General features: G+C 50.9%; 1 protein-coding gene across 1 annotated transcript in view; it reads right to left on the bottom strand.

The window, feature by feature from the left end:
* The window catches only part of LOC139746688 (uncharacterized), a 682159-nt gene extending 669081 nt beyond the window's left edge, over window positions 1–13078 (bottom strand). The window contains 1 exon segment of the mRNA XM_071658129.1: window positions 10726–13078. Coding sequence (XP_071514230.1) covers window positions 10726–12360 — 1635 coding nt within the window. The 5' untranslated portion in view covers window positions 12361–13078.
* Between the last annotated feature and the right edge of the window lie 730 nt (window positions 13079–13808).

The following is a 13808-nucleotide window of genomic DNA, read 5'->3' as shown; positions in this document are numbered from 1 at the left end:
CACTTGACAATGACTGTCGAGTCCAAAGCAATCTGGTCTGTCAACCCTACCCTCCTCCTCCTCACCCTCCTCACCCAAGTCTGATCTCATCTGAACTTGACCCACTTGCCTCGTGTAGTTCCCTCTCGCGCTTTGGGTTGATCCCCTTTCCCTCATCTCTATGGACATTTGCCTCCCGTTTTAGCTCCCCCGCCTCCCCTCCTCCCCCGAGATCTGGATGCCTCAAGCGGCCCTGCCTTTAACTAGACCGCGGCCAAGCAACAGGGTCATGTGCTTTACTTTGTGGCCGCCGGTAACTCGTGGATGAGCCGTTGTGCTCTCTCTCTCTCTCTCTCTCTCTCTCTCTCTCTCTCTCTCTCTCTCTCTCTCTCTCTCTCTCTCTCTCGCACACCGCTACTCTGGAACTCAGTTCTCTTAACAGCTTTTTAAACTCGCTGTCGTATTCCACTAAGGCCCAGTCTTGAAGAGGACTCCAGCCAGCGTCTGGGCCTTATAGCACTGACACACGACAGAGCACAAAAGGCATAACCCACATCACCGTACCATGAGAGCATAACCAACAGGTGTGTACGACCAAACGAACAGTAAGGCCAGGGCCAACGGTGGAAACAGACAGCATAACCTACAACAGCGGGACAGAACCAACGGTGACAAAGGCCCGCGTGACAGAGGTAACAGCGTGACGGGCGGCCGCTAGTCATGGCATCTGTGTAACCACAGATTTGAACATCAGAACAGCGATGTAGCCAAGACTTGAGGGGAGGTGGGCGGGGCGGGTGAGCCGGGGAGGCCACGCCCGTGAACCTACGGGGTTAAATTTACCTGTTGATCCACGCGCTATAATACACGGGGCATGCCGGGGGACGGACAGGGCCTGCGCACGTACGCCGGAGGACGGACGGGGCATGCGCGCGTATGCCGGAGGACGGACGGGGCATGCGCGCGTATGCCGGAGGACGGACGGGGCATGCGCGCGTATGCCGGATGACGGACGGGGCATGCGCACATATGGCGGAGGACGGACGGGGCATGCGTGCCAGAGTACGCACGAGGTATGCAAATACGTATATGCCAGTGGACGCACGGAACATGCGCATGCATACCAGAGGACGCATGGGGTATGGACGCATATGCCACTGGACGCATAGGGTATGCACGCATATGCCAGTGGACGTAAGGGACATGCGCACGCATGCCAGCAGACGCATAGTTCACGCGCACGAATGCCAGGGGATTAAGGTAAACTTGTGGTATGGGTATGTTTACAGAAGGTGGCCAGGTGGTGAACGCTACCGTGAGGCGCCATGACCATCTGGGGGCCTGGCTGGCTGGCTAGCTGGAGGCAAGGCTACCATTTCCTGCCTGTGGCTTCGTCAGCGCCAGGCGTGAACCCTACAGTGTCTCCCTGTGTTACACTGTCCTCCCTTTCGTGGTATACTGACGCTACCTGCTGACGCTATACTGTCCTCCCTTTCGTGGTATACTGACGCTATCTGCTGACATTATATTGTCCTCCCTTCGCGGTATACTGACACTTCCTGCTGACGCTATACTGTCCTCCCTTCGTGGTATACTGACGCTATACTGTCCTACCTTCGTGGTATACTGACGCTACCTGCTGACGCTATACTGTCCTCCCTTCGCGGTATACTGACACTTCCTGCTGACACTGTACTGTCCTTCCTTCGTGGTATACTGACGCTACCTGCTGACACTGTACTGTCCTCCCTTTTGTGGTATACTGACGCTACCTGCTGACGCTAAACTGTCCTCCCTTTCGTGGTATACTGACGCTACCTGCTGACGCTATACTGTCCTCCCTTCGTGGTATACTGACGCTAGCTGCTGACATTAGTCCTTCCTTCGTGGTATACTGACGCTCCCTGCTGACGCTATACTGTCCTCCCTTCGTGGTATACTGACGCTAGCTGCTGACATTAGTCCTTCCTTCGTGGTATACTGACGCTACCTGCTGACGCTTTACTGTCCTCCCTTCGATGTATACTGACGCTACCTACTGACACTGTACTGTTCTCCCTTCGTGGTATACTGACGCTACCTGCTGACGCTATACTGTCCTCCCTTCGATGTATACTGACGCTACCTGCTGACATTAGTCCTTCCTTCGTGACTGTTCTCCCTTCGTGGTATACTGACCCTACCTGCTGACACTGTACTGTCCTCCCTTCGTGGTATACTGACGCTATACTGTCCTACCTTCGTGGTATACTGACGCTACCTGCTGACACTGTACTGTCCTCCCTTTCGTGGTATACTGACGCTACCTGCTGACGCTATACTGTCCTCCCTTCGATGTATACTGACGCTACCTACTGACACTGTACTGTTCTCCCTTCGTGGTATACTGACGCTACCTGCTGACACTGTACTGTTCTCCCTTCGTGGTATACTGACGCTACCTGCTGACACTGTACTGTTCTCCCTTCGTGGTATACTGACGCTACCTGCTGACACTGTACTGTCCTCCCTTCGTGGTATACTGATACTATACTGTCCTTCCCTCATGGTATACTAGCACTACCTAGCTACACTGTACTATCCTCCATTCATGGTGTACTGAAGCTGTCCCATCCTGTGTTCCCTCTAAGTTCAAATAACTTTACAATACAGAGCGCATGGCATATCCAGTCCCAATCATGTCTTACGTACGACAGATTTCGACAACGTCCAATAGAGGGTCTAGAACAGACCTCTAAATACGTTCTAATCCATCATATGGTCTAGAACAGGCCTCTAAATACGTTCTAATCCATTTTAAGGTGTAGAACAGACCCCTAAATACGTTCTAATCCATCATAAGGTCTAGAACAGACCTCAAAATACGTTCTAATCCATTATAAGGTCTAGAACAGACCTCTAAATACGTTCTAATCCATCATAAGGTCTAGAACAGACCTCTAAATACGTTCTAATCCATTATAAGGTCTAGAACAGACCCCTAAATACGGTCTAAGCCATCATAAGGTCTAGAACAGACCCCTAAATACGTTCTAATCCATCATAAGGTTTAGGAGAGGCCTCTAAATACATTCTGGATCATCAATATCGTTCGGTTTCAGAAGAAGGAAAGGGCGGGGAGAGAGAGAGAGAGAGAGAGAGAGAGAGAGAGAGAGAGAGAGAGAGAGAGAGAGAGAGAGAGAGAGAGAGAGAGGCGGTGGTGCTGCTACATGACAACACGCCAGTCTGGTGTGGTGTTGGGGAGGAGGGAGGCGGTGTCCGAACTGGTCTCAATCATCTGGTTCACAAGATGCACACACACACACACACACACACATTCTTGCTCTCATTTCTCTCTCTCTCTCTCTCTCTCTCTCTCTCTCTCTCTCTCTCTCTCTCCTTCCTTCGCTTTTACTTCCTCTTTTTTTCTGCGTGGGTGGTTATCGTCTAGCTGTCTTCTCCTCTGTTCAGAGGGGCTATTGTTTCTAGGCTGCCTCCTTTGTTAAGTGGGGCTAACGTTTGCTTCCTCCTTTGTTAAGTGGGGCTAACGTCTCCTTGCTTCCTCCTTTGTTAAGTGTGGCTATCGTCTCTTTGCTTCCTCCTTTGTTAAGTGTGGCTATCGTCTCTTTGCTTCCTCCTTTGTTAAGTGTGGCTATCGTCTCTTTGCTTCCTCCTTTGTTAAGTGGGGCTAACGTCTCCTTGCTTCCTCCTTTGTTAAGTGGGGCTAACGTCTCCTTGCTTCCTCCTTTGTTAAGTGTGGCTATCGTCTCTTTGCTTCCTCCTTTGTTAAGTGTGGCTATCGTCTCTTTGCTTCCTCCTTTGTTAAGTGTGGCTATCGTCTCTTTGCTTCCTCCTTTGTTAAGTGGGGCTAACGTCTCCTTGCTTCCTCCTTTGTTAAGTGGGGCTAACGTCTCCTTGCTTCCTCCTTTGTTAAGTGGGGCTATCGTCTCTTTGCTTCCTACTTTGTTAAGTGGGGCTAACGTCTCCTTGCTTCCTCCTTTGTTAAGTGGGGCTAACGTCTCCTTGCTTCCTCCTTTGTTAAGTGGGGCTATCGTCTCTTTGCTTCCTACTTTGTTAAGTGGGGCTAACGTCTCCTTGCTTCCTCCTTTGTTAAGTGGGGCTAACGTCTCCTTGCTTCCTCCTTTGTTAAGTGGGGCTAACGTCTCCTTGCTTCCTCCTTTGTTAAGTGGGGCTAACGTCTCCTTGCTTCCTCCTTTGTTAAGTGGGGCTAACGTCTCCTTGCTTCCTCCTTTGTTAAGTGGGGCTAACGTCTCCTTGCTTCCTCCTTTGTTAAGTGGGGCTAACGTCTCCTTGCTTCCTCCTTTGTTAAGTGGGGCTATCGTTTGCTTCCTTCCTTGTTAAGTGGGGCTATCGTTTGCTTCCTCCTTTGTTAAGTGTGGCTATCGTCTCTTTGCTTCCTCCTTGGTTAAGTGGGGCTATCGTTTGTTTCCTTCCTTGTTAAGTGGGGCTATCGTCTGCTTCCTCCTTTGTTAAGTGGGGCTATCGTTTGTTTCCTTCCTTGTTAAGTGGGGCTATCGTTTGTTTCCTTCCTTGTTAAGTGGGGCTATCGTCTGCTTCCTCCTTTGTTAAGTGGGGCTAACGTCTCTTTGCTTCCTCCTTTGTTAAGTGGGGCTATCGTTTGTTTCCTTCCTTGTTAAGTGGGACTATCGTCTGCTTCCTCCTTTGTTAAGTGGGACTATCGTCTGATTCCTCCTTTGTTAAGTGGGGCTATCGTTTGCTTCCTCCTTTGTTATCTGGGAGCATCGTCTCCTTGCCTCCCCCCTCTGCTAAATGTGGTTTACCGTCTCTTCGCTACCTCCTTTGTCGAGTGGGAGCGACGTGTGGCCCGCGGCTATACCTTTAGCCAGGCACGATGACTGAAGGTCCTCTATTAACATAGAAAAGCACAACTGGCTAGCGGCGGGAGCGGCCGCCGGGGAATCTAAAAATGTAAAGGTAAATAAAGATATACTAAAATTCAGTTGCAGACGCAGCGCGTGAATTCACCCGCGGGGCATCCTCAACAGACGTGCACACACATACCGGTGTTGTCTGGGTGCACGTCCCGTGTCTGTCTGTTGGTCCCAGACGTGCACATACCGGGTGCACGTGTCCCTCCTTCGTCTGCCTGTGCCAGAGGAGCGCGCGCGCACACACACACACACACACGCACTGTTCCTCGCTGCATCACGCAAGGGGGCGCCAGTTAATTCCCGCCAATTTGCAAGGAGAGCACCTCCAGCACCCACACATCTTACTTGATGGCCTGCATAAATCACCCGGGAAAGACCCCATTCCCCCCCCACTCCAAACTCCCCCTCATTCGTCCCCTCCTCCAACCCGATGGTTCATACCGCTACCGTAGCAGACCACCGACCACTACGGCTGCGGGGTGGGGGTGATGGGGTCGCCGCCGCGTATACAACACACTCCCTCCGCGAACATCGCAGGGCCATTACGAGTAGCGAGCTCGTACGCGTTATTCGACGGACGGAGGCCGTGGGGTGGTTATCCGGCCCTCCCCGCTCCACACCTGGGGTTACGGCCTCGACCCCACCCGTAGGCAGCAACCGGCGGGCGGGCGGGCGGGCGGGCGGCCGTCTACACAATGCTCCCACCCCGGTCGGCTCCGGCCTCGTCCCCCGGGCATCTGAACGCACCAGCAGCCACTACTACTCTTGTCAAGAGGCGGGTGAGGAAAAACGGCGGGGCGTTGAAGGAGGGAGGGAGGGAGGGAGGGAGGGCGGGAAGGAGAGACGGAGGGAGGGACGGAGGGAGGGAGGGAGGGAGGGAAGGGGCTATTCCTGGCACGATCCCTCTACGACACCATCCCCTTCCTCCCTCCTCCTTCACCCCCCTCATTTATTCTATCCCCAGGGGAAGTAACGAGAGGGACAGATGAGTAATATAAACAAAGAAAAAAAATTCTTGGACCGAACCTTCCTTACTGTAAGTTACGTCATGTATCATAGGAGGTGTTTACGTCCGTCGCGCCACGGTTTATAGCCCCGTTCGACTTAGCTCGCTTGGCCCTTCGGCTGGGTTACCTGGGCCTGCACGTCTGGTCACAACCCAACCTCGGCTATCCAGCCAAAGGGTCTCGTAAAGTGTCTTGTTTGACTGTAGAATGATCGTTCGGTTGAAGCTATGTACATGACCAATCCTCCGCCTCCCTATACAGACCATGGTGACCTCCCTTGTGTACACAACAAACCTGATGCTGCCTCTTTCCCCACGTGCCATCCGAGATCACCAGCTCGCAGTCTAATGCCCACCACTGCCTCTCCTTGCCTTCGAGAGGCAACGTCAGGAAGACGAACAAAATGGCCTCATTTACACAGAACCGCATGCTTCACCTTGATCGCTTCATATCCTCTGGATGAGCGCAATGGCATCGTGTCGCTCCCCGTATACCACATCGTTTGAATGCTTTCTATCCGACGCAAGTTTCTCGCCCTCACGAATGCTCATGTCTCAATACACCCTAAAGACTCTCTTTCTTTCCATCCTTCCAACGTCTTGGCCTCCCTCTCTCTACACAACACCCTATCTCCCGCCCTCTTCGTCCATCACAACGTTCCTCTGACTATTGTCTGTATTTACTTATCCTTTCCATAGGACGGGATCATTTCAGCACACCCTGGTCAGCCCTCACAGGCTACACTCACTACCACACACCACACACACACGCCTCTCCGACAACATCACTTCAGGCATAATCAACCCTTCCTCACGCCACGTACCGTCCTTGGGCATATCTAATTTCCGACATGTCCACTCTCTTCCTCCCTTCCTCTCGCATGCAAAGCCCCAAGACCTGCTCCGGCGTAAACCCGTCCAGGCTACTTATGCCTTAAAACAAACCCATCTTTGTACTCAACGATAATGACCTCCCCTTCCGCAGCCTTTTCCTTCATACGCCTAGGGACACGACCGACCTCTTCCACACAATGACTCAGTTCAGCCTCCATGGTTCCATTCGCCGCCACCAGGCCCCTGAGCCACTCCTCTTACTGTAGGTTCTCTCATTATACACTCAATTGCCCTGACTCGCTATCGAAATGCGACTCATTGCCTCACTTTTCTTCGCATCAATTTTCAAAGTTTTCTCTTTCGAACATTTTCGCAAACTCTATCTACCACTGGCCTCTGGGATTTTTCCACACTGGAATCTGCCACCAACACCGTGCCATCTGCAAACAGCATCTGACTTAACTCCGAAGTGCCTCTCCCTCAATTCCATCATACTGCAAACTTTATGCTAGCTGCAACGCAGACCCATCTTCAACAGGAACCACCTACCCTCCTCTCCTCCTACTCGCATACATGCCTCACCCTCGTTGTAAAAAAAGGTTCCAAACTGCACTCAAGAATTCTATATCATTCTATTCATCCATAGGAACTTTCATAAGGCTTTATATCCATACAAGTCACCTTCTTTCTCCAAGTATTTCTCGAACACATTCTTCAAACAAAACACCTGGTTAACACACACTCACCTATCCTGAAAACCACAATGCTCCTCCCTAGTCGACATCCCTGTGCGCCACACCACTATCCCAAACACCTTGCCAAATACACTCAACAGACTCATACCTCCATAATTCGAACATTCAGTTTTGTCCCCTTTGCAATCCATTCAAGGGCATTACACACGCATTCTACTGGTTCTAAATCACAACAACTTGGGCCCATTACACACATCACGGAACAGTCAGTCTGACGAGGCAATCAAATGGCACCGTCGTCACCCACATTCTTTGAGAAACTCAACTACATTGTCGTCCGTTCCTGACGCTCGACCACAAGTCATCTTATGCAAGACCCCCCCTCCACCTTCCCTCTCTCTACCATCCTGTACACACCAGCTCCGACCTACTACGCTGCTCGTCTTCTCCGAAAAGGCAACATCCGCCTCCCTATCATCTTACACGTTCGGCAGTCCAACAAAACGCTCACTCCGTCTCCTTTCTCGCATCGTTTGTATGTCATAATCTTCCCCTCCGCTCATCTCAAGAGAAGTCTGTACGTGTACTGTTTTCGTCACAGTATCTCCCTATCTCACATTTACCCTATATTCCAGATTTCAGATTTCGTGCTTGCCTCTTGACCCACCGCCTCTTTCTCTTAGACTACTCCCAACCAGATGCACTTCTTCCCTGTGAATACCGAATACACACACACACACACACACACACACATATATATATATATATATATATATATATATATATATATATATATATATATATATATATATATATATATATATATATATATATATATATATATATTTATTTATATATATATATTTATATATTTATATATATATATATATATATATATATATATATATATATATATATATATATATATATATATATATATCCGTTTTCTGTTTTATCCGCTATCTAACTTCCTCATTCCACCGCTCACTACCCCTTTCTCATACATCAGGATCCCGCCTTCCGCATACCACGCACTTCACCCACACACACTTAAGTACTCCTTCCCGAAAATATCTCCTGGTATCCCTGCACACTGGCCACTTTTCCAAACTCCCTCACTTCCACCGCATCATTCAAGCGTTCTTGTCATTTCCTCTTTCACTACACAGTCAAGAGACATTCCACCTGTCACCCTTCTCAACGAGTTCACTGCCAACAGCCCCTCCTCTCGCATACCTGTCAATTAACAAGGACTCCCTTAACGCCAAGTGACCCACACAACCCCAACTCGCCCTCGTGTATTTATGTAACAACTTTTTGTCCTCACACTACGTGTTCCCCAGCCACCGTCCCTCATTCGAGGCAGAGCACAATGGACAAACCTTTTCCCCTCATTTTCATCTAATTCCCCTATGTCGATCTTTTTTTTTTTTACCCCATTTTTGCATTCAAATCCTCTTGGATATGATTCGACCCCAAGGGTCTAAAGTGGCCAGGCACTTAGCCACCTCATCACTCCTCTTTTCATTCACTCGACTCTTGATGTCCAAGCACTAGCAGTCACCCACACACATCCCGCAGTCTATTTCCAAGTGGGACTCCACATCAAAGGTGAACTCAGTGCCTTGATGAACGATTTTAAAACAGTCACACAGATCAATCTGCATCAGAAAAGCCACTCAACACACACACACACACACACACACACACACACACACACACACACCCTCCCTCCTTTCCCTCCTTCGATGTTATTCTTCATCAACCCCACATTTACCCTTCGCACACTCCTCAGTCAATCAATCCCTATCATTCCCTCCAAATTTTCTTCCACTCAGAGCCAGTACATCCAAGTTTCCCCCCATATCAAACCTTGTATCCACCGTCTCCCGTCTATTTTAGTGACAATCACGTATATTCAGACATCCCACTCTGACCCTTCGAGATGGAGAGAGGAAATAATCCTCCCTTAGCTCCTCCTCCTGTTCCGTGCTGCCAAAAAGGCGATAATACAAAAGGCGAGGATCTTCCACCACCCAGATCCTATTGCCTGTCTTATTCTACGACCGACAAGCATAAGATACAGGAGCATTATTCTCGTCTTTCTCAAACCCCCAAAGTGAACATTTAAGGACAAGAACCTTCAAGTCCCAAAGCGAGGCGTGAGGACCCCTCATCATTCTACAACTCACAAAAAAGAACCACATGAGGACCCCTCATCATTCTACAACTCACAAAAAAGAACCACATGAGGACCCCTCATCATTCTACAACTCACAAAAAAGAACCACATGAGGACCCCTCATCATTCTACAACTCACAAAAAAGAACCACATGAGGACCCCTCATCATTCTACAACTCACAAAAAAGAACCACATGAGGACCCCTCATCATTCTACAACTCACAAAAAAGAACCACATGAGGACCCCTCATCATTCTACAACTCACAAAAAAGAACCACATGAGGACCCCTCATCATTCTACAACTCACAAAAAAGAACCACATGAGGACCCCTCATCATTCTACAACTCACAAAAAAGAACCACATGAGGACCCCTCATCATTCTACAACTCACAAAAAAGAACCACATGAGGACCTTCATCATTCTACAACTCACAAAAAAGAACCACATGAGGACCCCTCATCATTCTACAACTCACAAAAAAGAACCACATGAGGACCCCTCATCATTCTATAACTTACAAAAAAGAACAAACATGAGGACCCTTCATAATTCTACAACGAACGTAAAGGAACATCGACATGAAATAATCCAGGCACCAGTACAATATATCACGAGTCTCCAACCCCAGAGTAAACACATATAAAGGCAGCTCTGAAGGAGCCGCGGTACTGATGAAAATAAGTGGAGGACAAATCCTGCCTTTATTAAACGTTTCATTACCCACGGATCTATCTCTGTGGGAGGGAGAAATGTCTGGTAGAGCTCGCGTCTGAACGTTTTACATGAGCCACTCAACTAAAAAGGGGCTGAGAAAACCTATACGATTCAGCAATTTTGGGTCTTTTCTTTAAACAATTTTGGGTCTTTTCTTTAAGTAATTTTGGGTCTTTCCTTTAAGCAATTTGGGGTCTTTCCTTTAAGCAAATTTTGGGTCTTTTCTTTAAGCAATTTTGGATCTTTCCTTTAAGCAATTTTGGGTCTTTCCTTTAAGCAAATTTTGGGTCTTTCCTTTAAGCAATTTTGGATCTTTCCTTTAAGCAATTTGAGGTCTTTCCTTTAAGCAATTTGGGGTCGTTTCTTTAAACAATTTTGGGTCTTTTATTCATTCTTCTTTCTCTGGTGCAACTTACATTTTCAAAACGGCGGAGGGATGCAGGTGACAGCCGGTTGGGGAGGTGCCTCCAGGGCGTGGAGGAGGTGCCTGGAAAGGTGTTGGAGCCCGAGCCTGGCGTCCTCGAAGTCAACCACTCGGTGGCGCCCAGCAGTCGTCTTCTGGGAGGACTGGAGGACTGGTGTTCATCAACGACACCGGGAGGTGGGTCCTTGCTAGTGGCGGTGGGAGGATGTCCTTGGCCCGCGCTGGGAGAGGGTCTCTCAGTAGCGCTAGGAGATGGTTCCTGAGTAGTGCCAGACGACGGTCCTTGGGTTGAGCTAGGAGATGGTCCTTTAGTAGCGCTAGGAGATGGTCCTTTAGTAGCGCTAGGAGATGGTCCTTTAGTAGCGATAGATGCTTCTTTGGTAGCGCTTAATCTTCTTTGAGTGTCGCTGGGAGATGGTTCCTGGGTAGCGCTGAGAGATGTTCCTTGGTTAACGCTAGGAGATATTCCTTTGGTATAGCTAGATGTTCCTTGGGTAGCGCTGGGGTATGGTCCTTTGGTAGCACTGAGAGATGGTTCTTGGGTAGCGCTGAGAGATGTTCCTTGCATAACGCTAGGAGATGTTCCTTGGGTAGCGCTGGGGTATGGTCCTTTGGTAGAACTGAGAGATAGTTCTTTGGTAGCGCTGGAAGATGGTCCTTTGTTAGCTCTAGATGGTGCTTTGGTAGCTCTAGAAGATGGTCCTTTGGTAGCGCTGAGAGATGAACGTTTGGTTGCGCTGGGAGATGAACCTTTGGTAGCGCTGGGAGATGAACCTTTGGTAGTGCTGGGAGATGTTTCTTGGGTAGCGCTGGGAGATGGTCCTTTGGCAGCACTGGGAGATGTTCCTCGGGTAGCACCGGGAGATGGTCCTCTGGTAGCGCTGGGAGATGGTCCTTTGGCAGCGCTGCGAGATGGCCTCTGGGAAGCGCTGCGAGACGTTGCTTGGGGAGCGCTGAGAGATGGTCCTTGGGGAGCGCTGGTAGCCTCCCCCTCAGCAGCGCTGGGAGACGGGCCTGAAGTAGCCCCTGGAGACAGAACATGACCGGCACTTGAAGACTTCCGAAGGCCCTTGACAGACGACGCCGTCTGGGTGAAGCCTGAGGAGTCCGCGGCGGCTGGCGGGGTATCGCCGGACGACCAATCAGCCGTGAGGGAGGGTGACACGATGGCCAACTTCGTATAGCTCGGTTTCCTGACCCACGCTGGCTGCACCACCACACCCTGGTCTATGCCGCCGCCGCCGCCGGCCACCGCCGCTGACCCACCACTGCTACTGTGGGTGGCTGCGGCGGTGTTGTTGCGACACCCGAAGTTCCTCAACGACTCCGGCAGCGGCTTGGGCTTGAACCTGACCGGCGACCAAGACGGGGACCTCAAAGTCGACACCGGGCTGTAAGGCGTGGGCGCCAGCAGGTTGCCGACCGACGACGGTTTAGCGCCCACGCCGGCTCCCGCTGCGCTAGTCTTGAGGACGCTGGAGGTGGAGAGCGAGGCGTTCCTAGGGGTAGAGCCGAGGGCCGAGGACGCGAAGCCGACGAGGTTCGTCTCCTCGCACGACATGCTCCGTCCCATGCCCTGGCCGCCCGGCTGGTTGTAGCTGAGGGTAATGTGCAGTGTGGACACCATGGCTGGGGTTGATCAAGGGGTCACCACAGCCACCCAACCACACTCCGTGATGCAAGAAGGTTACAGGCCGCCACAAGCAAGACCCCCCCTGTGTGTGTGCGTGTGTGTGCTTGGAGGATGAGGTTTTTGTACTGTTATCGGACGCCAGCGTCCTCGTCCGGGAGCCTTACATCATCCTTATCTCTCCCTACGTCTGACCGCTAGGGAGGGTGTCGGGTATACACACGTGCCCACCATAGGACTCCTTCGGCGTTGGTTTGGTGTCTGAGCCACAGGGAAAGGCACGCGTTGTTGGCATGCGCAGCAGCAGGGCGTCTGTACCCAATATGCAGCCTCCCTGAGGGGTCGGGATCACACAGTTACAATGGGGCCGCCGTGTCCGACGGTTTAATCTGCATGAAACTCGCGTTATAACCTAAGGTTACTGTCGCTGGTTGGCCTCCTCGCCCCGTTCTCCTGACGCGGCAGACGATTCGAGGATAAACACAAGACTATCGCAAACTCCCTCCACGCGAACGTTGTAAACTACACAGCGATAAACTACGAAGAAGAGACACAAACACACTTTATTTTCCTTTATCTGCACATATTTACAGTTCCCTGGGACGCGAAACACGACGACCACCCCCACCACCGCCCACCACTGTGTAGCGCTCAAGCCCTTTCCACTGTGTCGTAAACGCACTGCCACCATTTCCAGCAGTGGGCCAATATACATACATACATATATATATATATCGTTCCAGCGGCGTGCCAACACCCACTTCTTATCTGGAGAAGAGCTCGCCACGCTGGGCACAGTGGCGCCCTCCGGCTACAAGCGTGTGCCGTACCCCCGCGCGCTGCCCCCACACTCTACACTCCCCGTTGACCGACTGCCGGGCTGCCACCCACCACACCCGCCACTCTACCCCCCTCCTCCCTCCCCTCACTCACTCACTCACCCCCCCCTCCTCCATCCCCCACATCACTATAATTACCACACCACCTTACTCTCCCTCTCCATCTCCCTCCCTCTCACATACGTAAATACACCTGCTATCCTGTGTCCTCCCGATAAGGGATAAAGTTCCCCTCCTTCGTGGGGCTGGGGTTACGGTCGTCTTACGCGAGTGGGAGGGAGGGGGGGGCGTGCGTGTGTGGGTGGTAAAGGATGGGCGGCCGCCGCCCCTCGGCCAGCAGGGTGGTGAGTGTGCAGGTGAGGCACGAGGGGGTATTGAAGTGCGGTGGGGGGGTGGGCGTCAGGCGGAACATGTAAGGTGAAGAGGAAAGATCATGATGGTAGAAACGAGAGAGAGAGAGAGAGAGAGAGAGAGAGAGAGAGAGAGAGAGAGAGAGAGAGAGAGAGAGAGAGAGTAGAAAAGATATAGACAGATAGATAGAAATAGAGAGAAAGAGAGAGAGAGAGAGAGAGAGAGAGAGAGAGAGAGAGAGAGAGAGAGAGAGAG

Source organism: Panulirus ornatus, chromosome 66 (assembly GCF_036320965.1).
Source record: "Panulirus ornatus isolate Po-2019 chromosome 66, ASM3632096v1, whole genome shotgun sequence".
NCBI lineage: Eukaryota > Metazoa > Arthropoda > Malacostraca > Decapoda > Palinuridae > Panulirus > Panulirus ornatus.
Note: the sequence above shows the minus strand (reverse complement) of the source record. Positions and strands in the feature narration are given on the sequence as shown.